The following is a 27,619-nucleotide window of genomic DNA, read 5'->3' as shown; positions in this document are numbered from 1 at the left end:
TTATTCCATTGATCACCTGTTTATTCATCTCATTTGATCTGCCACAGGCATTTATTCATCTTTTACATTTTTCCAGACTCCATTTGAGTTTTGGAAAAGGAATAAACTCCATTTTGTGCTCTAAATGCTCAGGGAAAAGTTTGTCTTATGTACATGTTCCCCATGGACAACATTTAAGCATTTGTTTCTTATTATTTTCACCCAATCTCTATGATCGAACCACATTCACTATGATAAACCCTGGCACTTTGTCAGAGGTTCAGTTTCTCCAGGAAAGGGCTGTTTACCTAAAGAAAAATTGTGACAGCTGATTGGTCAGTTCCTGTCAAACACACTGGATTGACTGATTCCAATTTGGGTACATGATTCCAGGTGCAAAACTGGAACTGATCACCCGATTTAAATGAAGACTTTTCACTCTACTGGTTGTGATCATGAAGAGAGTTGGAGAGCAAAGTGGCCATAAAAAGAAGATGAAGTTGAAAGCCATGGCAATATCCTGCACTCAAAAAAGTGAACTTAAGGGGTTATTATATTAACAAAAGAATATTATGTACTTTTAACTAAATAATTTCATGTTTCAAACAAAAACGTGATACAATCATGTTGTATAAACAAGAAATTCAACAACTTCACGTTTATGAAATTTAATCATGTTGAGATAATATGATTCATTATAGTCAGTCTGATCTTGTGCCGAGGACGACGAGTGAGATCATACGAGTTCACGCGAGATTATAGGAAATCACGGAATAACATGAGACCACGAAAGCAATCGTTTTTTGTTTCAACTTGAATAAAATGTATTCAAGTTGAGATAATGTGATTCAATTTAGTCAGATTGGTCTTCCTCTGAAGAGGGTCTAGCGAGATCAGGAGATCACACGACATAACTGTTTTGCACCTGGGAAAACTTCTATGCGGTTTTAGTTATGCATTCAATTATAGATATTTGTTTTTCTCTGCAGGGCACTATTGGCATTTAAGAACCACACTGTAACAAATGGCTGTAAAAACTACAGCATGAAATTACAGTTAGGTGGCTGGGTTTTGAAAATACAGCTGTTGTGATCTGAAATGCATATGGAAAGTATATGGGACATGTTTGGACCGCTGGATCACGTGCGGAAATTTAAACATGTAGCCTACTGTAAATCTGTAATGTACAATTGCATGTGGGATTTTTACCGGCTGGAGGCGAATGCTCACAGGCTAGAGGGCTGGCCAACAATGACTTTCACCGGGTAAGTACTTTTTAAAAAATATTATATTGCGGTTTTGTGTACAAAAATATATTTTATGTGGTTATATTGAGCTTGTTTGCTAAAGCTAACTTCGGTTATTTCTCAGTTAACACAAGTGCTTTTGATTCACCTAGAATATGCAGATGGCTATTTTCTGGTCTTTTTGCGGAAGTTGTTTGAGGGTAGCATGTCTCAACTGTTTGGTTTTTTCTCTCTCTCGCACATAGGACTGTCAACATTAGCGCACGCGAATGACCAGAACATTTTAATGCGTTAATATTGCACAACACTCTTCCACGGAATGTTATCTAGTTCATAGCAACACGTTACACACAGGGAGCTATGAACAGCGGAATACTTTTCCTGCGACTGCAGACAGCAACAAGCTTTCTTGTGTTGGGTCTTTAGCCAACGATGTGCACATCTAGTTTACTAGCCCACAGTTTCATGTACACGAATTACACCGGTCTTCCCTGGCTGGATGAGGACAATATAGTGTATTGTATAGGAAATGAATATAGAGGGGAAAAAAAATTTTCCGCCCCTCCGGGGGATATTTTGTGGGCTCTAGTGTCCCTTATTTGAAAGTAGGACTGACAGGAAAGGGGGAAGAAGACATACGGTAAATATTGACAGGTCCTGGAATCGGACCCACGGTGGCTGCGTCGAGGACACAAGGCCTCCAAACGTGGGTCATGCTATCCCCTACGCCACCACAGCACGCCCATGGGGGAATTTCTTAACCAACGTTTAAAACAAACTGAGTTTCTATAAACCTTCCTGAATATAAAAATCTGGAAGACTAAGAATCTTCAGACATGGTTGGTTTGAGACAAAACATTTTTTGAGGATGTGTATGTTTGATATGGGCTTCATGGTATCATAAAAGAGTGGGGCATCCAGGAACTAGAAATTAAAATAGATCTAATAAAGTAGATCTTATCTATCAGTTGGCTCCTGAACAAGTTTGGTACCACTTGTATGCATGTATAGTGGAGTAAATTTCTCTTAGTTGCTATTGAATATGGGAGATTACAAAAGCAAGAAAATGGCTTGGATTTTAAATTGTTGACGTGCAGCAAGAGGGGTTTGCACAGCTGTGTGCATATTTATATTTCAAGCCTACAAAGTTAGGCATAGTGATTAATTGTGATTAATCAGCCAGTGCCAGATTCTGCCATGGGCAACACGGGCAACCGCCCAGGGCGGCATCTTGTGGGGGTGACAAGACCGACCTCTCACCCCTCTCACCCCCCAGATACTCCACTTTTTTTATGTTCATCCAAAGAGGTATTTTTTTCAGTGTAACAAGTGAAGCCCATCTTATCCCCTGATCTTATTTTTGTCAGCAAAGGTTTAAAAATCAGCCTCTGTCTTCTTCTGCTCTGCAGTGAGAGGTGTGACTGACAGAGCGGCCCACAAGGTCATGTCTGAATGTTTAGAGTTAACAATATTCACCCCACTGTTGCCAACTCACTGACTTTATTCCTATATTTAGCAAAATTTCAGACGAAAAAAAATTGGTAATCGGCCAGAAAACTGCAATCGGTGCAGCCCTACACAAATATTCATGACATTCTATGATTAAATTAATTTCTCTTAAGCATAACTCCAATAGCTAAATATTTTATTTCAGATTACCTGTCTCTTACTGTCATGACCTGGTAATCGTTTGAAAAATATGTAAAAGGAAAAAAAACAAACGCTTTTTTTTTTTTAAAGTTACATACTATGTAGGCTCAAAAGTTTTGAAAACAAAGTTGGGATTAATAAAAAGGGTAGTAATGTTCAGTATCCACATGATGGTGCTATTGTGTAACAACTGTTGTGGCACAAATAGTTTTGTTTATTACACTGATTTGTACACTTCTATAAAACAAATAACCACTTGTAGTACATAGAAAGTCTTATTATTAATACAACAAATCAAAATTAGGCTGTTAAAATTGTTACATCTTTCACAATTTCTAAAACTAGAACTGTGTACAGGATGAGAAGGATTACATTGATCTCTGAATTTTAAAGGAAGCCGTTGCATTAATACTAAAATAGAATAAATGTGGGTCTTTTTCACATTTCCAGTCAGATCTCCTACTGCAGGATAAGGGATTAGATGGTAGACTTCAAAAATAACTTTTTGGACATTTAGTTAAGTTTGCAATACAATAATTGAGCACACAAGTTATAAATGCAGGTACCAGATTTGGATATCATTTTAAATATGATGAACAGGGTGGGCCAGGCATTTGAGGTATTGTGCAGGTGAAAGAAACCAGATACTACCCCAACATGTCTTGTCTTAGTATTCCAGTCACACCAGGCAGATGAGCTGGTTGTCTTTGTGTGCCAAGACAATTTTGCTCTATAAAGATGTCATTTCAAGATGCCATCTTGAAGATGGTGTGCTAAATTTTGTTATGGGGCCACTATTATGTGTCAGAAAATTGAACTTTCTAGACACACAATACATTTTTTTTTTCCTTGTAAAGCAGAATTCGGACTCGGTACACTTTTGTCATTTTAATGTAAATCCTACATTTTTGATATACTGTGCAAAAGAATTTGAATATGTTTCTAAAACATATGAGCATTTTGTGTAACTTTCCATTGATCATGTGCATTGGAGCTTCTTAAGTTAAAATATTTATTTGTCATACTCAAATTACAACATGGAAGCAAATGTTGTCTTTATGAATGCTTTATTGCAGTAATTTGCAAGTACAAAGGAAGAAACAGAGACAGAAGTTATCAGTACAGATTATCACATTTAGACTGAATTTGCAAACTATGTTCTTTTAATTAATATAAAAGTCAAAGATGGAAATGCCAAAAGCAAAAATGATTCAGATCAAAATCCTTGTCATCGTCCAGTCGTCTCACAGTTGGCCCAAACCTGGCTGAGGAGCAGATTTAACAAACCCCTTATTTAAATCTCCAAGCAGAACCCCGTTTCTGGAGTAGAAAACTTTAGCCAAAGACGGATCCATGGGAGAAGGAATGTACTCCTCACATTGGTTGCCACCAAGGCTTGGTGCACATTCAACTGAGTAGCTAAAAAAAAGGGTACCATGATCAAACATGCAACTGTTTGAAACGATTCCGCTGCGGAGAGCAATGGAGCAACTACCAATCAGATCCGTTTTCCAATCTGAATCGTCGTCATAAACCGTGAATGTAAGTTTGTCATAGCTATTTACAACAATGGGTCCAAAATCAAATGACTCTGTCCAATTGGGATTGTCAGAATCATCTATCCTTTCAGTACGCTTTTCCTGGTGAGTATATTTAACAACCACTGAACCGTCTGTCTCAGAGCAACAATCACCATACAGTCCCCTAGCATAAAGATTGTACACCCTCAATACTGCAAGACCTTTTCCAGCTGGACAGCAGTTTGACCTAATATTCTGGTTGCCGTTACACACACAAGCACAGGGATCTCTGCTGTTGGATTTGTGTCCAATTTGACAGGATTCTGAACATTTTTTTAGCACTGCATTCTCCTTAATATACTTTTCCACCTCTTCTTTAAGCCCACTTTTGGCAGGATGACCATCTGGCAGAATTGTGTGCAGAGGCTTCAGGTTGTAACTCACGATGTCAGGGGTAGTTTTAAGAGACTCTTTCCATGTGATATGGACACTGGGATCATTAGACCCTTGGAAGAACACAACATCATTTTTGTCCCCACCAACAACTTCTGTGATACGTTCACTAAACACAGAGTTGAAACTTTGACCATGGGTCAGTTTCTGTTTTTTCTCCTGACAGTTTTCATTCATAGCCTTAATGCTTGCCATAGTATCAAAGTTAGCAGAAGCTTCAACTGACAGACAGTCACTAACTTCGGTAGCCGACAGCCCCTTTAAGGATGCCTCGCAGGTCCTAATCGATGTTGTTGCTTTTACTTCCCCTCCTAGGAAAACCTGTGTGATGTAATGTGTGCCATAAGTATCGATCAAATTGCGATATGGTAACCCAGAAGAATTTGGAGGAAGAGACTCCACAGCCGTTTTAAATTCAAGATGCAAAGGTGGGTTTGTTGTCAGTCTGTAGCTGTGAAGGAATGAAAACAGAACAAGTTACTTTTTGTCACAGACATACTTTATGCATAGCAGCTTAATGCAAAGTTGTATAGTAAGTTCTGCCTTGACACTCACTTGTAGTAGCTACAGCTAACAGAATGGCTGGTAAATTCGTAGCGGTCTTGTTTTGACTTTTCCATGCCATATTCAGCCACCTTGGAATGGGAACCTCCAACAGAAAAACCAACTGAGGTTAAAGGAATATCAAGACCAATTTTCCAGTTGTTGGACACAGATGATGTAGAGCTATTGACGAGAGATTCAACAGAATCATAGACCATACTGGAGACCCTCAAATTACATTTCGGGATATTTCTCCAGTCCACCACAGAGACTGGGACCTTTTGTTTCTCTCCATTCTGGTAGCTGTTTCCGTACATTCTGCAAGTGCCATTTCCAAGGTCCCATGTTTCAGTGTCAATGACATAGGCAGCTTTTCTTTCCATGCTGACAATGTCGAAGCCTTCTCCACCCAGGTTGTAACCTGGAACAAAGTGAGCAGTTTCACATTCCTCCGGTGAACCAATGAAACTCACAGTGGTTGAGAGACACAGAGGACTGAATGTCCAGGTCAGGAGCAGGAGCTGCAGAAGTCTAGTCATCTGTGAAAAAAAATAATTTAAATGTTTAAATTGCATAGCAAAAGATTCACAAACATACACATATGCACAGAAAAATTCTGCTTCAGGATTTTTAGTAAATAACCATATTATATAGAATTTGGAACAGCAAAAATGACAGTTTAGGTGAAAGTTTTTAAAGTCTTACTCTGACAGAAGACTGCAAGCTCTGATCGTCTGTAAAGTGTCTGGCTGATCTTATGCTATTGATGTGAAGGTGGAGCTTTTCTTATCAGCTTAGTTTCATACAAACTGCACCCATATGGATACTTATGCAATTTATTTTCCTTACTTCTTTCAAAGTTTAGATAAAGACATGGGGAAGTGATTAATCAATGCATCTCACTTGGATTTCCTCTAACTGTTTTGAAACTACCAACAAATTCACAGTGCAACATGTCATTGCAAAAAACATAAAAGCTTGAATTTATTGCCCAGAAAATAGCATTTTCAAAATATTAATTTTAGATTAATAAATTTTTGCTACATTTTTAAGAATAGTGAACAATATTTATGATAACCTAGCTTTATAGATCAACTTAAGAGTAGAAGAGAATGTCACTATAGTCAGCATCTCTACATGCTCAGAACTCAGACTTGCTCTTCCATTAGTACCTGTATTCCAGCTGCTGAAAACAGTCGTTCTGATGGTGACAGGAATGCACAGAAAGGACTTTGGCTGTTTTGCCAGAGTCGGACAGCATCCTTCATCTGTTTTCCACCAAAGGAGTGGGTTTTATGTTGGATTTTCTTCACAACTTGCACTTGAGTCAGATGATGATTGAAGTATGGTACATTGTCCAGGAACAAGTTTTTTTTCTTGTTGTCTGCTTGTTTACTGGATTTTAGATCAGTAACTGTTTGCATTGATTTCTTTACGTTAGGGTCTTGGTTTGCACCTTGCTTTGCATTTGAGTACTAATTCAGGAGGTAAAATTTAAGTCTCCTGAATTTGGGATCAAACGCAGCAGAAGACAATGTTGGGGCATTCTGGTTTGAACACAAAGTTTAATGCCGCCTTAATGTAATATCAGGTCTGGAGGACCTTCACTGGAGCTGCTTGAAAGTCTGAACCCTATGTGGCTGTCTTATGATTATGAACAAGTTATGGGAATGTAGACAGAGTTGCATTCTTATCCACTCAGTAAAACAGTTGCCCCCTCAAATGGAACAAGGGTTTGACTTAGTTCTTCTGCAAAATATGACTGTTCAGGTATCAGATCTATATGACTGTGTCTATCTTTGTTGGATCTGATAGTGTAACTGGTACTTAATGATTGAACTGTGCCTGTTGTGCAAACGAGCCCCCAGTTCCCTTTGGGTATTTGTCAAAATTTCCTCTTCCTCTTACTGCAATATGCACAATCTAGCTGTTATATTGTTTATCTGCTTTTGTTCTGTAACCTATGATAACAAGAATGAAGCCTGTTCTTATTAAGAGCCTCTTATTGTGTATTATCTTGTGAACAGGGTGTACTGTTACATCCCTAAAAATAACATGCAAGCATCAGAGTAATCTTAATATATGCTCATTTAAATGCCCTTGTGATTATTTAGATCACAATGATGTCTGTTTAGCAGATTCTTTTAGCAACTATGATTCAGAACAAGACAAATTGAAGCTATTTTCCTGCAGACGTAAATCTAGTTTTAGTACTATTGTAGTAAAATATAGAAGAAAAAAAACAAGAAATGACAAGAAGCTCATGAGATACATTTCATATTTTTAGTCACTGATCTCAGAGTTGCATTCTGCTAAAAGTAAATTGCTGAATTAAATTGTATTATATAATCAGACATCTTGTTTTTGAAAAGCTTATAAGTTTGACAGGCAATGCTCCTTAGAGGAAGCGTTTCTACAAAATGGTGCCAGACACGTGCAAATTATCTTCAACAGCTTTAACTTAAGAAAACCACAAAAAATTACACATCTTGTTTTCGGTAAATGTTTAGCATTATCTCTTTTTCACAATTTGACATTACTTTTAGAATGAAGAAAGTTGCCATTTCTGGTGTAATGAGACTACTTAGTAAATTAAAATATTTCTCTTCAAAATAAGACCAAACATCTTCTATAAGTCACATAGTAAAGTAGAGTACTGTTGATGAACTTTTGCCTGTATTTATCATGAACTATTGTATATATATATGACTATGACCACACCTGGTACTTAACAACTGAACTGTGCCTGTAGTGAAAACCAGCCTGCATAAGGTAACTAATGAATGAATTTGTATTTAAAGAATACATGCTTTTTATCTCTTTGTATATAAAAATCTGAAAATGGTTCCATGTGGCCTTATTTGATGTAAAACTCAAACAGCATTTAATTCAGCATATTGTCTTCAAAGGTTTCCTGATCAGTAAAAACTTGTCCTATGCGTCATTTAATCTCAGTGTGAAGGCAGATGTTTTCTGAAGGCCTAAAGGTTTTATTTAGAGAACATTAAAAGCAACAAGAAGACCGAGGAACACAGAAAACAAGTCATGAAGTAACTTCTGAAGACGTTTTAAGCAGATATATCTTTCAGCAACACAATTTCTGTGCCTATCAATAACTTCTGTGGTACACGTATCAAACTCAGCTTTGACTAGAGAATAATGTCCTGATATTTTTCTTTTAATATTACTTGTAGTATTAAAGTGAAAATGTATTCTTTTTCTATTTTCTATTCTTTACAAATTGTTATCTCGTGTTGAAAATTTAACATGATTCTCAAATCATAAGATTTTGCTTAGAAGACTGCAACAGCAGAAAGGGGATGTTTTTTTTATTCCACTAGATTCCACTAGATAAAGGTAAACTAGTTCTATACACGAGCAACAAATTCTGCCTGTGGTCAGCTTTGCTTCTCTATTTTCACAAGATCGTATCATCTCATATGATCAAACGTCTTCCTTGTAAAAAGGAAGACATGCAGCAGAGTGGTCAGAGTAAAAAATAAAAAAAACATATAAAATCAGCTCCACTGAGGGGGCCCCTTGGTGGCCCTGGGGCCCTAAACGGCTGTTTTGTTTGCCTATGCTTTGGGCCGGCCATGGCACGGAGGCATTGAAATGCATATTATTCTACACCTCAAAATAACTCCCTCTTCCTTTAACCATTGATGCGGCTTGTACTGCTGCGTAACCCCATCACAATATAGAAAAACGCGCGGTTCGATCCCACGAGAATTACTTTTGTCCGCATTTTGAATAACCATGGCAACGTAATTAGCAGGAAAAAAATTAACCAAATTCAAATCAAAACAAATTCTAACTGACATTGTTTTGTGTCATAGACTCAAAACAGAGATAGAATTTTGCTCCCCCCTCACTCATACATGACAGTTTTCAGAGAGGATTAATTACCATAGCAACAGAACACAAGGAAGAGCAGAGATGTAGAAAACTACAGAGATGGCGGAACACTCAGTTCCTACAGAGGAAGGCAGAGCTTCCAGTTAGAACTACAAAGATGCCATTTCTGGTAACAAAGTGCCACAAAGTAAACATCTGATTTTTACTTTTGCTAAGTTTACTAATTGTAGATTTTTTGTGTCTAAGCAGATACTACAGAAGCACTTATTACAGACAAGATGGCAGAAGAGCAAAGAAAGTAAGTTCCATATGCCCCTAAACTGACAACCACTTAGTCAGTTTAGGGGCATTTAGTTTGCTTAGTCAAAATAAACTAAAAACCTTCACATTTTTCACAGCAGGTATTTGCTGTACTGGGCATTATTTGACTGGTTAAGCCAAACCACTGTTACGCAAGAGATTAGTGAGGACTTTTAAAATTAAGCTTACTGGAAATTTCAAAATAAAAGCCTCAAGTGACCTCCTAGGTCACTTACAAAGCAAGGCTGAAATAAGGCTAAAGTACATATGACTTTTGAACAATAACAATATTTGTTGTTAATTTGTTGCTAAGAGATGAGCGTGTTTTCTGGTAACAAAGTCCCACAAAGTAGACATTGATTTTTACTTTTGCAAAATTTTCTAACTGTAAATTTCTTGTATCTAAGCAAATAAGCAGTTTTTTCAAAAGAGCTTATGCTTTATAAACAATAATAGTACTTGTTATTGATTTGGTTTTAAGAGATGAGCATTTTTTTCTGGTAATGAACTGCCATGAAGTATAAATCTGATATTTTGTGTTGAATGTCTGTTTTATATACTTACCACCAGTGACAAAAAAGTACATTTTCACTTTGCTAAATTCACCAACTGCACAATTCTTAAATAGCATAAAATGAGTAGTATTTCTAAAGAGATGAAGAGATCTTATGTTTTTTGAACAATAGTATTTGTTAATCTGTTGCTAAGAGATAAGCATGTTTTCTGGTAACGAAGTGCCACAAAGTAAACATCTGATTTTTACTTTTGCTAAGTTTACTAACTGTAGACATTTTGTGTCTACGCAGATAAACAGTATTCCAAAAGTAAAATACTGCTAGACATGATTAGACATGATTTTAACAAAGCTCAACGTTAAAAGTTAAGTATATTGGCTTGCTAATCTGGTATACTTTAAAACATTGTCTGTCATAATGATACAAGAAAAGGCCCATGCAAATTAAGTTTTAGACATCAATAGCTAAAAGGTCTTTATTTGTCATTTTGTTGATCTTTACATCTTAAATCTGCTGGAAAGATACAATCTCTCACTTTGTGGACAATGTACTGCACAGTCCAGTTCATAGTCCTAGTTACAGTTGTCAAACGTCAAACACTGACCTCCAAAGAGATTGTATTCCACGTAACTTTAATTATGTCTATTGATACTATTATTTTTTTAATGTTGAGTTGCATCAAAAATGTGTGTATTTTAATGATAGACAAATTTACCAGGGGTGGCAATTTAAGAAGGTATTGTTGCTCCATAATTCCAAAAACTAAAAATATTATTAATAAAGAGCATAATTCACATTTCATATCAAAAAGGTTTTTATGAGTTTGTTCCATATTTTTAATGATGTTGCAGTTTCTGTCTGCATTTTTTCTATATTAAGGAAAAGTTCACCCTCTGCTGTTTATTAAAGCTCCGCAGTTTCTCCACTCACCAACCTGGTGCCTCTGAAAAGTTGCAGCTCTTATTGTTACCACAAAAACATGAAAAACTGAGCCATAATCTACATAATCTATATTACAGTGGTTACCGGCACATAAAGAGTTAAGACTTCCTGTTCTTGCTATATTTCTGTTGCTTATCCTTATAATATCCCATTTGATCATATAGCATGAATTAAGTCAGCTAATTTCTATGCACAGTGCTAAATGTCCACTGGGTGGTGCTATTGTGGTAAAAAAAAAATGTCCTCATAATTCTATAAATCACTCTTATCTTTATTTTACTAAAATATCAGTATACAAGTACATAAATAGTATATATTTGATGTATTTTTATGTATTCTTGTTTTTGTTTTGTTTGTTTTTTTTTTTTTTAAATTGGTAATGGCACAAAAAAAATCTTGCTTGTGAAAACAAAATTGTGATTATCAATCATAAAACATATTACACAATTCCTGGTGTAAATATATGTAAAGTATGTTAATAGATTCAATACAGGCTGAGAAGTTTTGGTTTAGCACGTTTTTCACTTTGGGTCATTTTTTACACCACTATTAATATTTGCACAACAACTGGTGCACTTCTTACAATACAAACTAAGGATGTATAGTTCATCCCTCAAAACCAAATGTTCACATTAATGGACGTGACAATGGCATCAGAATAAAAAGTTCAGGTTTATGCACAAGCGAGTCAAAGGGATTTGCCATGTTTTCATTGTGACTGCTCACTCTGAATGTACTTTCTAATACAAGAGAACCACATCTTGGTAACACTATCAAATAATTTTTTTTTTTTCAACAAATTATTTCAAAACTGGTCCAAACTTGCCTGTCTAGCTGGCTTAGAAAACCTCTTCATTGTATCGCCAAGCAGAACCCCATTCCTAGTGTAAAACTCTTTGGCCAGTGAGGGATTCATGGGGGAGGAAATGTACTCATCACACCGGCTTCCTCCCAGACTTGGTGCACACTCCACGGAGTAAGTGAAGAAGAACGTTCCATGATTAATCATGCAGCTGTCTGTCACAAGCCCTTAGAGAGTTCACAGCTGCTAGAAAGTCATGACTCAAAGGAGGACTAGTGGTCAGTCTGTACCTGTGGAGCAGAGAAAGAATGAAAAGAAGTTAAGGATTGTCACAGAGTCCGTTTGAAAATACATGTACATGATGATGTGTGTTTTAATCATTTTTACAATCTTTCCAAAAATTATTTGCAAATTTTATTAGAACAGATGTGGGAGTTGGTGGGGATCATCTTAAAATCTGATGGCCTACTATAATATTATAATTCTCCTATTTCTATCTTCTAAGTAGAATAACTGATTTAATGTAATGTATTGATTGTTGAATGTAGCTGTTTGTAGGGCATTAAACACACAACTTCCATTCATCTATACCAGATACTTCTAGTTCGTACTCGGCATTCGATCCGACTCAAAAGACAGGAATTAGTGACTCCTTACACTAAATAGACCTACAATTGCACATGTAGATTTTCAGTCATCCAGATTATGGCAGTCCTTAAATTCTCTTATTTAAGCCAAGTTAACCTGAAAATGTGATTCATAAGAGATCGGCACCACATCCCAAATTAGTTAACAGGCTATTCAACGGAAAAAAATAATGCTTCCTCTAGGGTCTCAGTTATCGTCATCCTTCTTACTTGAAGTAACTAACCTGCTCTCTGTCGCCTGGTTTGCTTTGAAAACTAAAGTTTTTCAATTGTTACACTTTTTGCTCACCACCTGCCTATCTCTGTGGATAGTATGTCTGGATATGTACTTTATACTCTAATTTGTAACACAAAGATTCAAAACATTCAAATGTTTTCAACATTTGCTTCTCTGAGATTTTGGTTTGCAGTTTTGTAAATTATGTCTATGCCCTTCTTAATTAAAAAAAATTTAATAAAAAATTTTGTTTTATCTTTTATTTAATGAAGCCTAGGCGAAAATTCAAGCTGGGAGACAAAACACAGCCGTCACACATCAGACACTCACCACGCTCCCGCCGCAGCCAATCAGGACAGGTGCGCCGCACCGCTTCAGCCAATCGTCGTTCACGGATCCTTCAAAGGACAAGCTTCCCGGATCTTCTTGCTCGTCAGCCGTGCCCGACTCTACGTATGCGCTTTTCAACCTCTCCCACATTCAGTCAGCTAGTCAGCTGCCTCCCGTCCGCCAGCATTCCGGTCCTTCAGTCCCTAATTCAGCTCGCAGAAGCACCTTCCGATCATCTTCGCCTCTTTCAGAACCAGATACAGGAGTGTCCCTCACCTGCGGCTGCGCTCCTGTCGACTCCCAGTCATTCCTCACCGATCTAACCACCCTATCAAGCCTGCATTCGGCCTCCAGCGATGTCTTCCCCTCATTGATGACGCAGGCGTCCTCTGGCATCCGCCTGGTTCCCCGTTCCGGCTCACCATCGTCAGTTGCTACGGCTCACTGGCGCTGTCAACCTGCAGCCAAGCGCTGGTTGTCTCCACGATCCGCCGTGGCTCCATTGACGCACGTCAGCTCTTCCTCCTCGTCCCATCATGGACTCGATCCGTTGCCCATCTTCTCTATCAGTCCACCTCCAGGAGAAAACCGAAATCAGACCGCTACGCTCACCTCCGCGTATCTCAGCTCGCAGCTGACCCTTCAGCCTCATCAACCGGGAACTTCGTTTACGCCCATCGGGCGTCGTCTAGGTAAGACGTACCCACTCCTGATTCGTTCATTTTCATACGCATCATGTCACCGTCAGCGCACCAGTACCTTTAATTCAAGTTTATTTCGCCTCCTATTGCTGGTCAGTAGGCATCTTCAAGGTCTCGAGTAGCTCAATTAGTTAGAAGAGCCGAGGTTCCCTCGGCCCCGCCATTAAAGATTAATGGCGGACGCTTTTGTCAACCTCATTCCGTTATTCCCCGCTCAGGCCGCCGTAGTCCTCTCTTCCTCTGTTGCTCAGCTCGCTCCAAATTCTGTCAGAAGTCCCAGTCTGTATCTCAGCACATTCTGCCCTCCAGCCCAGCTGCCGCTGGTCTCCTAATCACAGCACCATGTTTCTTTAAGCTCTTTTCACTAATAGAGAGGATTCTTTTAAAGCTACACATGAAACGCACCGAAAACCAACGAGTTTGGCACAATCTTTTATTTTCAAATTCCTCTTTTATTAGGGGCCAAAAAAAAAAAAAAAAAAACCCACGTTGGACCTGCCACTCTCGCCTAGTTTCACACTTCTTTCTATCAGGGTCAAAGGACCTTCAGCCACGTAGTCCCAGTCGCCTGCGTCAACCTCAACCCTCTAACAGTCAGTTTCACCTGCACAGCAATCCGAACTGCACGAGCGTCCTCTTTCAAGTCATTCACTTGTGGCAATACCACCCGCACTGACGGCTTCCTTTCCTCCTCATTCATTGGTTCCGACTCCTTTCAAGGAGGCACTCACGCAGCGAATAAGCAGGCATGCGCTCTAAGAGGTCCGTGCCATCTGCACAGTCGCAGTCCAACACACGCGTCAGGATACGACTAGCCAGCGTTTTGATAAATGCACGATCTCTCACGTTTGTCACAATTGCTACGTAATCTCTGCTGGAGCTATTCGCAATGAACCACAAAGCGCACTCGAATAAACAAGCGTCGTCCTTGATAGCCTGATGGCTTATCACCAAGTCTAACCGTCGTGTGGAGGCCAAGTTAATGTAGAAAATATTCAGTTACCAAAAAAAAAAAAAAAAAAAAAAAAAACTTATTCGTTTAATCAGTGATTTAATAAAATAATTTGTTGTGGTTTAGGAAGTATTATTATATTGTATGTAGCATAATTCATAATGTTTTAAGTGTTTTATTTTAAGTTTGTATGCCTTATAACTTCATTGGCCACTTTGAAATTTATGCAAAAGAGGTGAGGAGCCTGGTGTTATAGAAGGGAAGAGAGGGAAAAAGGCGAGGTCGCTGCAGTGAGAATCGACAGAGCCGCACAGTTTTTGTAACCGTAGTTCGTTCTGTGGAGGTTATTTAAGATTCGACTGCCCATGTAAAGGATAACACAAGTAACTGTGGAATAAATCTTTTTGTTTTACATCTTTACATCGGAGCGCTGTGGGAGTTTTTGTTTTTCCTCCTCAAACACACGAGTGAAATCAGCGAAATTAACCTTGTGGCAACACACATCGCCTGCGATAAAGCTTACAAAGATCTAACTTCCCTGACATGTGGCCGTTTACCTAAAACTGTTATCGCTTGTCCCTCCCTGTCGGTTGCAAACGTAACCCAGGCTTTCCCTCTTCAAACCTGCAGCAGTGGAGACACCTTAAGGGCTCTGCGTTGTCACGTTGTATGTGTGAAGGTAGGATGTGTTCCTTACAGAAGAGTAATCAGGCGCAGGGCTGTTCGCCGTGGGGAGACAACACAGCATCAAGTCGCACAGTCTGCAGGTCCCTGTCCACGCGGCTCGCGCCTAACAAGTCTATCAGACTGCAGGCCCCCGCCAACGCGGCTCACGCCCAAGCCTCACAGACTGCAGGTCCCTGTCCACGCGGCTCACGCCTAACAAGTCTATCACACTGCAGGCCCCCGCCAACGCTGCTCACGCCCAAGCCTCACAGACTGCAGGTCCCTGTCCACGCGGCGCGCTGCTAACAAGTCTATCAGACTGCAGGCCCCGCCAACGCTGCTCACGCCCAAGCCCCACAGATTGCAGGTCAGCTCGCGCCTAACAAGTCTATCAGACTGCAGGCCCCCGCCAACGCGGCTCACGCCCAAGTCTCACAGACCGCAACCCCGCCATGCGTCATTCTCTCGACCGACTCGCTTCAGTTCTCCACGGACGCTGCCCGTCCTCTGGTTTTGGGGGCTTTAAAAGCTAAATGGTTGCCAGAAAGTGGCCTTCCTATTTTCCTCAGTCCGAATCCTCTACATTTTATGAAATATTTCCCTTTGCCGTAGCTTGCCGCCTCTGGGGCCATCCTTGGAGCAGAATGCGTTTATTAGCGCGCTGGGATAATATTACCATGGTCCAAGCATTAATAAAGGCTGCCCATCCGTTAGCTCCATTATGCCTTTCATTCGCCGCTGCACATGGCAAGCTGTCAACAACATTTCATCATCTCAGCTCAGCACGTTTCCAGTTATTACAATGTTATCGCCGACTCTCCGTCCCGTTCTAAGTTTCAGGTTTCGCTGTCCATGCCTTGCTGCCGACGCTCAACCTGAGCTAACGCAAGCCTTCGAAGATCTGATGCTTAATGAATGGCTCTCTCCACTCCCTCTCGCGTTCATCACGCCACTACATAAAGTTGGTCTTCGCCCCATCTACACTCTCCACATACTCTCGCCTGGCAAACCTTCACCAAGTTCTGCTCTGCTATCAATTCTCCCCTTTACCCTGGTAGTATATCCACAGTTCTCGCTTTCATCACCTACTGTTTCGACCACCGTCGATTCGTACTGTCCTACATCCGCAGTCCGTTCGCGGGCATCAGTTTTCACGTGAAGCTACAGAAACCTAGTTAATCACCTAGCCTCTTCTCGAACTCTGCTGCGAAGCTCCTTCTCAAAGGGATTGCTAAGCACAGCACCTCTATTCCCGATAGCAGAGACTGATCACACTCCTATTACCTAAGAGTCTCATCACTGCGCTCTGTTCCAGAGCTCTCTCCTCCTACACCTAAGCTCTCCTCCATGCGCTTCCTCCTAGCCTTCCATGGATTTCTTGGGCTGAGTGAGTTCACATCTGCATCAAAAGTATTCATTTTGTCATGAGATCTATCTATATCTGATCTAAAATTCTTCGCGGACCACTACAATCCTTCACATCAAACACACCAAAACGAAAGGTTGTGTACTATCGCTATCGCACGCATGAACGTTCCGTTCTGCTCTTTTCACGCCATGCTCAAATTCACATGTAAAGACATCAACTCTGCCACGAATCCAAATCTCTGTTTCTCACACCTGAATGCTTCGCCATGACTGCTAACTGGTTCACTCACCACCTCAGACTGACGTTAGCAGCTTGCGGTCTTCCACCTAGTCACTTTTCAGGCCATTCTTTTAGAATAAGTGCCGCTACGTCTACCGCCGTTCAAGGCGTCCCCGTAGCTTCTCTCCTTCAGCTCGGACGCTTGGCGTCCTCAGCCTTCTCATCTTACATCAGACCCGATCTCTCAATCCTACTCGAAGCTCAACGTTCCATAACTGCAGGTAAGCATCTCATCATATCTGGTGGTGGAGCATCGCCATCCCTAACAGTCCCATTCTGCCTAGGAGACCCGGCCGGACCAGTGGTCCTCTGCCCTCGGCTCGACAGCAGCCATTCCATCCTCCACAGATCATCAAGCGGTTCGCGCCTAACAAGTCTATCAGACTGCAGGCCCCCGCCAACGCAGCTCGCGCCTAACAAGTCTATCAGACTGCAGGCCCCTGCCAACGCGGCTCGTGCCTAACAAGTCATGTGACTGCAGGCCCCCGCCAACGTAGCTGCGCCTAACAAGTCTTGCAGACTGCAGGCCAGCTAGGCCTCAACCCGGCACCCTCTTTTGGGGGGAAGACTACCCTGAGCTAAACCTGGACCGATCACCTGCCTGGTGATCCTCAGCTCACAAGTCTTCCGCCGGGTTCGAGCGCCAAAGTTTCTGTATCATTAAATCTTCTAACTGCTTCTCTTTCTCTGTGTGAGTCTATCCAGATTGAAATGAAGCCTAGGCGAAAATTCAAGCTGGGAGACAAAACACAGCCGTCACACATCAGACACTCACCACGCTCCCGCCGCAGCCAATCAGGACAGGTGCGCCGCACCGCTTCAGCCAATCGCTGCTCACGGATCCCTTCAAAGGACAAGCTTCCCCGGATCTTCTTGCTCGTCAGCCGTGCTTCGACCCACCTCCTCCCCATCTCCACCATCATCCCAGGGACATCTTCCTAGCTCCCCCTCTGCTCCTTCGTTCAAGGCTCCGTTCCACCACCAGTATTCGGACCGGGGGGAAGACTACCCTGAGCTAAACCTGGACCGATCACCTGCCTGGTGATCCTCAGCTCACAAGTCTTCCGCCGGGTTCGAGCGCCAAAGTTTCTGTATCATTAAATCTTCTAACTGCTTCTCTTTCTCTGTGTGAGTCTATCCAGATTGAATTGTGTTTGTGCTGTTATGTGAATTTCCCTCGGATTTATAAAGTATGTTCATACAGTCATTCATTCTCCTTTTATTAATTGTTCTGTATTATTAAGTTAATATAATTTCAAAATCGGCAGGTCAGGCTTTTTAAAGATCTGTAATCCGCCAGAAAACTGCAATCGGTGCAGCCCTACACATATATTTGTGACATTCTATGATTAAATTAATTTCTCTTAAGCATAACTCCAATAGCTAAAAATTTTACTTCAGATTACCTGTCTCATACTGTCATGACCTGATAATAGTTTGAAAAAATATGTTAAGAAAACAAAAAAAAGAAAAACAAAAAAAGCATTTTATTTATTTATTTATTTATTTTGTAAAAGTTACATACTATGCAGCCGCAAAGGTTTTGAAAACAAAGTTGGGATTAATAAAAAGGGTAGTAATGTTCAGTATCCACATGATGGTGCTATTGTGTAACAACTGTTGTGGCACAAATAGTTTTGTTTATTACACTGATTTGTACACTTCGATAAATCAAATAACCACTTGTAGTGCATAGAAAGTCTTATTATTAATACAACAAATCTAAATTAGGCTGTTAAAATTATTACATCTTTCAAAGTTTCTAAAACTAGAACTGTGTACAGGATGAGAAGGATTACATTGATCTCTGAATTTTAAAGGAGGCCGTTGCATTAATACTAAAATAGAATAAATGTGGGTCTTTTTCACATTTCCAGTCAGATCTCCTACTGCAGGATAAGGGATTAGATGGTAGACTTCAAAAATAACTTTTTGGACATTTAGTTAAGTTTGGATTACAATAATTGAGCACACAAGTTATAAATGCAGGTACCAGATTTGGATATCATTTTAAATATGATGAACAGGGTGGGCCAGGCATTTGAGGTATTGTGCAGGTGAAAGAAACCAGATACTACCCCAACATGTCTTGTCTTAGTATTCCAGTCACACCAGGCAGATAAGCTGGTTGTCTTTGTGTGCCAAGACAATTTTTCTCTATAAAGATGTCATATCAAGATGCCATCTTGCAGATGGCGTGCTAAATTTTGTTATGGGGCCACTATTATGTGTCAGAAAATTGAACTTTCTACATAATACATTTTCTTTTCCTTGTAAAGCAGAATTCATACTCAGTACACTTTTGTCATTTTAATGTAAATCCCACATTTTTGATGTACTGTGCAAAAGAATTTGAATATGTTTCTAAAACATATGAGCAAAAAATTTTTGTGTAACTTTCTGTTGATCATGTGCATTGGAGCTTCTTAAGTTAAAATATTTATTTGTCATACTCAAATTACAACATGGAAGCAACTGTTGTCTTTATGAATGCTTTATTGCAGTAATTTGCAAGTACAAAGGAAGAAACAGAGACAGAAGTTATCAGTACAGATTATCACATTTAGACTGAATTTGCAAACTATGTTCTTTTAATTAATATAAAAGTCAAAGATGGAAATGCCAAAAGCAAAAATGATTCAGATCAAAATCCTTGTCATCGTCCAGTCGTCTCACAGTTGGCCCAAACCTGGCTGAGGAGCAGATTTAACAAACCCCTTATTTAAATCTCCAAGCAGAACCCGTTTCTGGAGTAGAAAACTTTAGCCAAAGACGGATCCATGGGAGAAGGAATGTACTCCTCACATTGGTTGCCACCAAGGCTTGGTGCACATTCAACTGAGTAGCTAAAAAAAAGGGTACCATGATCAAACATGCAACTGTTTGAAACGATTCCGCTGCGGAGAGCAATGGAGCAACTACCAATCAGATCCGTTTTCCAATCTGAATCGTCATAAACCGTGAATGTAAGTTTGTCATAGCTATTTACAACAATGGGTCCAAAATCAAATGACTCTGTCCAATTGGGATTGTCAGAATCATCTATCCTTTCAGTACGCTTTTCCTGGTGAGTATATTTAACAACCACTGAACCGTCTGTCTCAGAGCAACAATCACCATACAGTCCCCTAGCATAAAGATTGTACACCCTCAATACTGCAAGACCTTTTCCAGCTGGACAGCAGTTTGACCTAATATTCTGGTTGCCGTTACACACACAAGCACAGGGATCTCTGCTGTTGGATTTGTGTCCAATTTGACAGGATTCTGAACATTTTTTTAGCACTGCATTCTCCTTAATATACTTTTCCACCTCTTCTTTAAGCCCACTTTTGGCAGGATGACCATCTGGCAGAATTGTGTGCAGAGGCTTCAGGTTGTAACTCACGATGTCAGGGGTAGTTTTAAGAGACTCTTTCCATGTGATATGGACACTGGGATCATTAGACCCTTGGAAGAACACAACATCATTTTTGTCCCCACCAACAACTTCTGTGATACGTTCACTAAACACAGAGTTGAAACTTTGACCATGGGTCAGTTTCTGTTTTTTCTCCTGACAGTTTTCATTCATAGCCTTAATGCTTGCCATAGTATCAAAGTTAGCAGAAGCTTCAACTGACAGACAGTCACTAACTTCGGTAGCCGACAGCCCCTTTAAGGATGCCTCGCAGGTCCTAATCGATGTTGTTGCTTTTATCTCCCCTCCTAGGAAAACCTGTGTGATGTAATGTGTGCCATAAGTATCGATCAAATTACGATATGGTAACCCAGAAGAATTTGGAGGAAGAGACTCCACAGCCGTTTTAAATTCAAGATGCAAAGGTGGGTTTGTTGTCAGTCTGTAGCTGTGAAGGAATGAAAACAGAACAAGTTACTTTTTGTCACAGTCATACTTTATGCATAGCAGCTTAATGCAAAGTTGTATAGTAAGTTCTGCCTTGACACTTACTTGTAGTAGCTACAGCTAACAGAATGGCTGGTAAATTCGTAGCGGTCTTGTTTTGACTTTTCCATGCCATATTCAGCCACCTTGGAATGGGAACCTCCAACAGAAAAACCAACTGAGGTTAAAGGAATATCAAGACCAAGTTTCCAGTTGTTGGACACAGATGATGTGGAGCTATTGACGAGAGATTCAACAGAATCATAGACCATACTGGAGACTCTCAAATTGCATTTCGGGACATTTCTCCAGTCCACCACAGAGACTGGGACCTTTTGTTTCTCTCCATTCTGGTAGCTGTTTCCGTACATTCTGCAAGTGCCATTTCCAAGGTCCCATGTTTCAGTGTCAATGACATAGGCAGCTTTTCTTTCCATGCTGACAATGTCGAAGCCTTCTCCACCCAGGTTGTAACCTGGAACAAAGTGAGCAGTTTCACATTCCTCCAGTGAACCAATGAAACTCACAGTGGTTGAGAGACACAGAGGACTGAATGTCCAGGTCAGGAGCAGGAGCTGCAGAAGTCTAGTCATCTGTGAAAAAAAATAATTTAAATGTTTAAATTGCATAGCAAAAGATTCACAAACATACACATATGCACAGAAAAATTCTGCTTCAGGATTTTTAGTAAATAACCCTATTATATAGAATTTGGAACAGCAAAAATGACAGTTTAGGTGAAAGTTTTTAAAGTCTTACTCTGACAGAAGACTGCAAGCTCTGATCGTCTGTAAAGTGTCTGGCTGCTCCTGTGCTATTGATGTGAAGGTGGAGCTTTTCTTATCAGCTTAGTTTCATACAAACTGCACCCTTATGGATACTTATGCAATTTATTTTCCTTACGTCTTTCAAAGTTTAGATAAAGACATGGGGAAGTGATTAATCAATGCATCTCACTTGGATTTCCTCTAACTGTTTTGAAACTACCAACAAATTCACAGTGCAACATGTCATGGCAAAAAACATAAAAGCTTGAATTTATTGCCCAGAAAATAGCATTTTCAAAATATTAATTTTAGATTAATACATTTTTGTTACATTTTTAAGAATAGTGAACAATATTTATGATAACCTAGCTTTATAGATCAACTTAAGAGTAGAAGAAAATGTCACTATAGTCAGCATCTCTACATGCTCAGAACTCAGACTTGCTCTTCCATTAGTACCTGTATTCCAGCTGCTGAAAACAGTCGTTCTGATGGTGACAGGAATGCACAGAAAGGACTTTGGCTGTTTTGCCAGAGTCGGACAGCATCCTTCATCTGTTTTCCACCAAAGGAGTGGGTTTTATGTTGGATTTTCTTCACAACTTGCACTTGAGTCAGATGATGATTGAAGTATGGTACATTGTCCAGGAACAAGTTTTTTTTCTTGTTGTCTGCTTGTTTACTGGATTTTAGATCAGTAACTGTTTGCATTGATTTCTTTACATTAGGGTCTTGGTTTGCACCTTGCTTTGCATTTGAGTACTAATTCAGGAGGTAAAATTTAAGTCTCCTGAATATGGGATCAAACGCAGCAGAAGACAATGTTGGGGCATTCTGGTTTGAACACAAAGTTTTTATTCCGCCTTAATATAATATCAGGTCTGGAGGACCTTCACTGGAGCTGCTTGAAAGTCTGAACCCTATGTGGCTGTCTTATGATTATGAACAAGTTATGGGAATGTAGACAGAGTTGCATTCTTATCCACTCAGTAAAACAGTTGCCCCCTCAAATGGAACAAGGGTTTGACTTAGTTCTTCTGCAAAATATGACTGTTCAGGTATCAGATCTATATGACTGTGTCTATCTTTGTTGGATCTGATAGTGTAACTGGTACTTAATGATTGAACTGTGCCTGTTGTGCAAACGAGCCCCCAGTTCCCTTTGGGTATTTGTCAAAATTTCCTCTTCCTCTTACTGCAATATGCACAATCTAGCTGTTATATTGTTTATCTGCTTTTGTTCTGTAACCTATGATAACAAGAATGATGCCTGTTCTTATTAAGAGCCTCTTATTGTGTATTATCTTGTGAACAGGGTGTACTGTTACATCCCTAAAAATAACATGCAAGCATCAGAGTAATCTTAATATATGCTCATTTAAATGCCCTTGTGATTATTTAGATCACAATGATGTCTGTTTAGCAGATTCTTTTAGCAACTATGATTCAGAACAAGACAAATTGAAGCTATTTTCCTGCAGACGTAAATCTAGTTTTAGTACTATTGTAGTAAAATATAGAAGAAAAAAAACAAGAAATGACAAGAAGCTCATGAGATACATTTCATATTTTAGTCACTGATCTCAGAGTTGCATTCTGCTAAAAGTAAATTGCTGAATTAAATTGTATTATATAATCAGACATCTTGTTTTTGAAAAGCTTATAAGTTTGACAGGCAATGCTCCTTAGAGGAAGCGTTTCTACAAAATGGTGCCAGACACGTGCAAATTATCTTCAACAGCTTTAACTTAAGAAAACCACAAAAAATTACACATCTTGTTTTCGGTAAATGTTTAGCATTATCTCTTTTTCACAATTTGACATTACTTTTAGAATGAAGAAAGTTGCCATTTCTGGTGTAATGAGACTACTTAGTAAATTAAAATATTTATCTTCAAAATAAGACCAAACATCTTCTATAAGTCACATAGTAAAGTAAAGTACTGTTGATGAACTTTTGCCTGTATTTATCATGAACTATTGTATATATATATGACTATGACCACACCTGGTACTTAACAACTGAACTGTGCCTGTAGTGAAAACCAGCCTGCATAAGGTAACTAATGAATGAATTTGTATTTAAAGAATACATGCTTTTTATCTCTTTGTATATAAAAATCTGAAAATGGTTCCATGTGGCCTTATTTGATGTAAAACTCAAACAGCATTTAATTCAGCATATTGTCTTCAAAGGTTTCCTGATCAGTAAAAACTTGTCCTATGCGTCATTTAATCTCAGTGTGAAGGCAGATGTTTTCTGAAGGCCTAAAGGTTTTATTTAGAGAACATTAAAAGCAACAAGAAGACCGAGGAACACAGAAAACAAGTCATGAAGTAACTTCTGAAGATGTTTTAAGCAGATATATCTTTCAGCAACACAATTTCTGTGCCTATCAATAACTTCTGTGGTACACGTATCAAACTCAGCTTTGACTAGAGAATAATGTCCTGATATTTTTCTTTTAATATTACTTGTAGTATTAAAGTGAAAATGTATTCTTTTTCTATTTTCTATTCTTTACAAATTGTTATCTCGTGTTGAAAATTTAACATGATTCTCAAATCATAAGATTTTGCTTAGAAGACTGCAACAGCAGAAAGGGGATGTTTTTTTTATTCCACTAGATTCCACTAGATAAAGGTAAACTAGTTCTATACACGAGCAACAAATTCTGCCTGTGGTCAGCTTTGCTTCTCTATTTTCACAAGATCGTATCATCTCATATGATCAAACGTCTTCCTTGTAAAAAGGAAGACATGCAGCAGAGTGGTCAGAGTAAAAAATAAAAAAAACATATAAAATCAGCTCCACTGAGGGGGCCCCTTGGTGGCCCTGGGGCCCTAAACGGCTGTTTTGTTTGCCTATGCTTTGGGCCGGCCATGGCACGGAGGCATTGAAATGCATATTATTCTACACCTCAAAATAACTCCCTCTTCCTTTAACCATTGATGCGGCTTGTACTGCTGCGTAACCCCATCACAATATAGAAAAACGCGCGGTTCGATCCCACGAGAATTACTTTTGTCCGCATTTTGAATAACCATGGCAACGTAATTAGCAGGAAAAAAATTAACCAAATTCAAATCAAAACAAATTCTAACTGACATTGTTTTGTGTCATAGACTCAAAACAGAGATAGAATTTTGCTCCCCCCTCACTCATACATGACAGTTTTCAGAGAGGATTAATTACCATAGCAACAGAACACAAGGAAGAGCAGAGATGTAGAAAACTACAGAGATGGCGGAACACTCAGTTCCTAAAGAGGAAGGCAGAGCTTCCAGTTAGAACTACAAAGATGCCATTTCTGGTAACAAAGTGCCACGAAGTAAACATCTGATTTTTACTTTTGCTAAGTTTACTAATTGTAGATTTTTTGTGTCTAAGCAGATACTACAGAAGCACTTATTACAGACAAGATGGCAGAAGAGCAAAGAAAGTAAGTTCCATATGCCCCTAAACTGACAACCACTTTGTCAGTTTAGGGGCATTTAGTTTGCTTAGTCAAAATAAACTAAAAGCCTTCACATTTTTCACAGCAGGTATTTGCTGTACTGGGCATTATTTGACTGGTTAAGCCAAACCACTGTTACGCAAGAGATTAGTGAGGACTTTTAAAATTAAGCTTACTGGAAATTTCAAAATAAAAGCCTCAAGTGACCTCCTAGGTCACTTACAAAGCAAGGCTGAAATAAGGCTAAAGTACATATGACTTTTGAACAATAACAATATTTGTTGTTAATTTGTTGCTAAGAGATGAGCGTGTTTTCTGGTAACAAAGTCCCACAAAGTAGACATTGATTTTTACTTTTGCAAAATTTTCTAACTGTAAATTTCTTGAATCTAAGCAAATAAGCAGTTTTTTCAAAAGAGCTTATGCTTTATAAACAATAATAGTACTTGTTATTGATTTGGTTTTAAGAGATGAGCATTTTTTTCTGGTAATGAACTGCCATGAAGTATAAATCTGATATTTTGTGTTGAATGTCTGTTTTATATACTTACCACCAGTGACAAAAAAGTACATTTTCACTTTGCTAAATTCACCAACTGCACAATTCTTAAATAGCATAAAATGAGTAGAATTTCTAAAGAGATGAAGAGATCTTATGTTTTTTGAACAATAGTATTTGTTAATCTGTTGCTAAGAGATAAGCATGTTTTCTGGTAACGAAGTGCCACGAAGTAAACATCTGATTTTTACTTTTGCTAAGTTTACTAACTGTAGACATTTTGTGTCTACGCAGATAAACAGTATTCCTAAAGTAAAATACTGCTAGACATGATTAGACATGATTTTAACAAAGCTCAACGTTAAAAGTTAAGTATATTGGCTTGCTAATCTGGTATACTTTAAAACATTGTCTGTCATAATGATACAAGAAAAGGCCCATGCAAATTAAGTTTTAGACATCAATAGCTAAAAGGTCTTTATTTGTCATTTTGTTGATCTTTACATCTTAAATCTGCTGGAAAGATACAATCTCTCACTTTGTGGACAATGTACTGCACAGTCCAGTTCATAGTCCTAGTTACAGTTGTCAAACGTCAAACACTGACCTCCAAAGAGATTGTATTCCACGTAACTTTAATTATGTCTATTGATACTATTATTTTTTTAATGTTGAGTTGCATTAAAAATGTGTGTATTTTAATGATAGACAAATTTACCAGGGGTGGCAATTTAAGAAGGTATTGTTGCTCCATAATTCCAAAAACTAAAAATATTATTAATAAAGAGCATAATTCACATTTCATATCAAAAAGGTTTTTATGAGTTTGTTCCATATTTTTAATGATGTTGCAGTTTCTGTCTGCATTTTTTCTATATTAAGGAAAAGTTCACCCTCTGCTGTTTATTAAAGCTCCGCAGTTTCTCCACTCACCAACCTGGTGCCTCTGAAAAGTTGCAGCTCTTATTGTTACCACAAAAACATGAAAAACTGAGCCATAATCTACATAATCTATATTACAGTGGTTACCGGCACATAAAGAGTTAAGACTTCCTGTTCTTGCTATATTTCTGTTGCTTATCCTTATAATATCCCATTTGATCATATAGCATGAATTAAGTCAGCTAATTTCTATGCACAGTGCTAAATGTCCACTGGGTGGTGCTATTGTGGTAAAAAAAAAATGTCCTCATAATTCTATAAATCACTCTTATCTTTATTTTACTAAAATATCAGTATACAAGTACATAAATAGTATATATTTGATGTATTTTTATGTATTCTTGTTTTTGTTTTGTTTGTTTTTTTTTTTTTTTAAATTGGTAATGGCACAAAAAAAATCTTGCTTGTGAAAACAAAATTGTGATTATCAATCATAAAACATATTACACAATTCCTGGTGTAAATATATGTAAAGTATGTTAATAGATTCAATACAGGCTGAGAAGTTTTGGTTTAGCACGTTTTTCACTTTGGGTCATTTTTTACACCACTATTAATATTTGCACAACAACTGGTGCACTTCTTACAATACAAACTAAGGATGTATAGTTCATCCCTCAAAACCAAATGTTCACATTAATGGACGTGACAATGGCATCAGAATAAAAAGTTCAGGTTTATGCACAAGCGAGTCAAAGGGATTTACCATGTTTTCATTGTGACTGCTCACTCTGAATGTACTTTCTAATACAAGAGAACCACATCTTGGTAACACTATCAAATAATTTTTTTTTTTCAACAAATTATTTCAAAACTGGTCCAAACTTGCCTGTCTAGCTGGCTTAGAAAACCTCTTCATTGTATCGCCAAGCAGAACCCCATTCCTAGTGTAAAACTCTTTGGCCAGTGAGGGATTCATGGGGGAGGAAATGTACTCATCACACCGGCTTCCTCCCAGACTTGGTGCACACTCCACGGAGTAAGTGAAGAAGAACGTTCCATGATTAATCATGCAGCTGTCTGTCACAAGCCCTTAGAGAGTTCACAGCTGCAAGAAAGTCATGACTAAAAGGAGGACTAGTGGTCAGTCTGTACCT

General features: G+C 38.8%; 2 protein-coding genes and 1 long non-coding RNA gene across 7 annotated transcripts; 1 reads left to right on the top strand and 2 right to left on the bottom strand.

The window, feature by feature from the left end:
* Positions 1–3,926: 3,926 nt before the first annotated feature.
* LOC122830012 (perforin-1-like) lies at positions 3,927–10,152 on the bottom strand. 3 transcript variants are annotated; one of them, XM_044115039.1, is made up of 3 exons: positions 10,115–10,152; positions 5,405–5,931; positions 3,927–5,300 (listed from the first exon to the last, which is right to left on the bottom strand). In XM_044115039.1, exons 2-3 carry the CDS (start codon positions 5,929–5,931, stop codon positions 4,121–4,123), a joined length of 1,707 nt encoding a protein of 568 aa, XP_043970974.1. In that variant the 5' UTR covers positions 10,115–10,152; the 3' UTR covers positions 3,927–4,120. The 3 variants fall into 3 exon arrangements, with proteins under 3 accessions (XP_043970974.1, XP_043970973.1, XP_043970972.1); XM_044115038.1 differs by lacking the exon at positions 10,115–10,152 and adding an exon at positions 6,098–6,336; XM_044115037.1 differs by lacking the exon at positions 10,115–10,152 and having other exon boundaries at positions 5,405–5,983.
* Positions 9,270–21,127, top strand: LOC122830024. The gene is made up of 4 exons (XR_006370473.1): positions 9,270–9,419; positions 9,500–9,548; positions 20,683–20,795; positions 20,999–21,127. It is a non-coding gene; the product is annotated as an uncharacterized LOC122830024 (long non-coding RNA).
* LOC122830017 (perforin-1-like) lies at positions 19,449–25,670 on the bottom strand. 3 transcript variants are annotated; one of them, XM_044115047.1, is made up of 3 exons: positions 25,633–25,670; positions 20,923–21,449; positions 19,449–20,818 (listed from the first exon to the last, which is right to left on the bottom strand). In XM_044115047.1, exons 2-3 carry the CDS (start codon positions 21,447–21,449, stop codon positions 19,693–19,695), a joined length of 1,653 nt encoding a protein of 550 aa, XP_043970982.1. In that variant the 5' UTR covers positions 25,633–25,670; the 3' UTR covers positions 19,449–19,692. The 3 variants fall into 3 exon arrangements, with proteins under 3 accessions (XP_043970982.1, XP_043970981.1, XP_043970980.1); XM_044115046.1 differs by lacking the exon at positions 25,633–25,670 and adding an exon at positions 21,616–21,654; XM_044115045.1 differs by lacking the exon at positions 25,633–25,670 and having other exon boundaries at positions 20,923–21,574.
* Positions 25,671–27,619: the final 1,949 nt, after the last annotated feature.

Source organism: Gambusia affinis, linkage group LG04 (genome assembly GCF_019740435.1).
Source record: "Gambusia affinis linkage group LG04, SWU_Gaff_1.0, whole genome shotgun sequence".
In the NCBI taxonomy this organism is placed as follows: Eukaryota; Metazoa; Chordata; class Actinopteri; order Cyprinodontiformes; family Poeciliidae; genus Gambusia; species Gambusia affinis.
Note: the sequence above shows the minus strand (reverse complement) of the source record. Positions and strands in the feature narration are given on the sequence as shown.

What these genes read in the sequence shown, in the direction of transcription:
- LOC122830012 (XM_044115037.1), bottom strand. Translation starts at nt 5,967, where the DNA reads ATGCAATTTAAACATTTAAATTATTTTTTTTCACAGATGACTAGACTT. An exon ending in GTTAGCTGTAGCTACTACAA is followed by an intron (nt 5,301 to 5,404) that starts GTGAGTGTCAAG and finishes ATTCCTTCACAG; the next exon opens with CTACAGACTGACAACAAACC.
- LOC122830017 (XM_044115045.1), bottom strand. Translation starts at nt 21,485, where the DNA reads ATGCAATTTAAACATTTAAATTATTTTTTTTCACAGATGACTAGACTT. An exon ending in GTTAGCTGTAGCTACTACAA is followed by an intron (nt 20,819 to 20,922) that starts GTAAGTGTCAAG and finishes ATTCCTTCACAG; the next exon opens with CTACAGACTGACAACAAACC.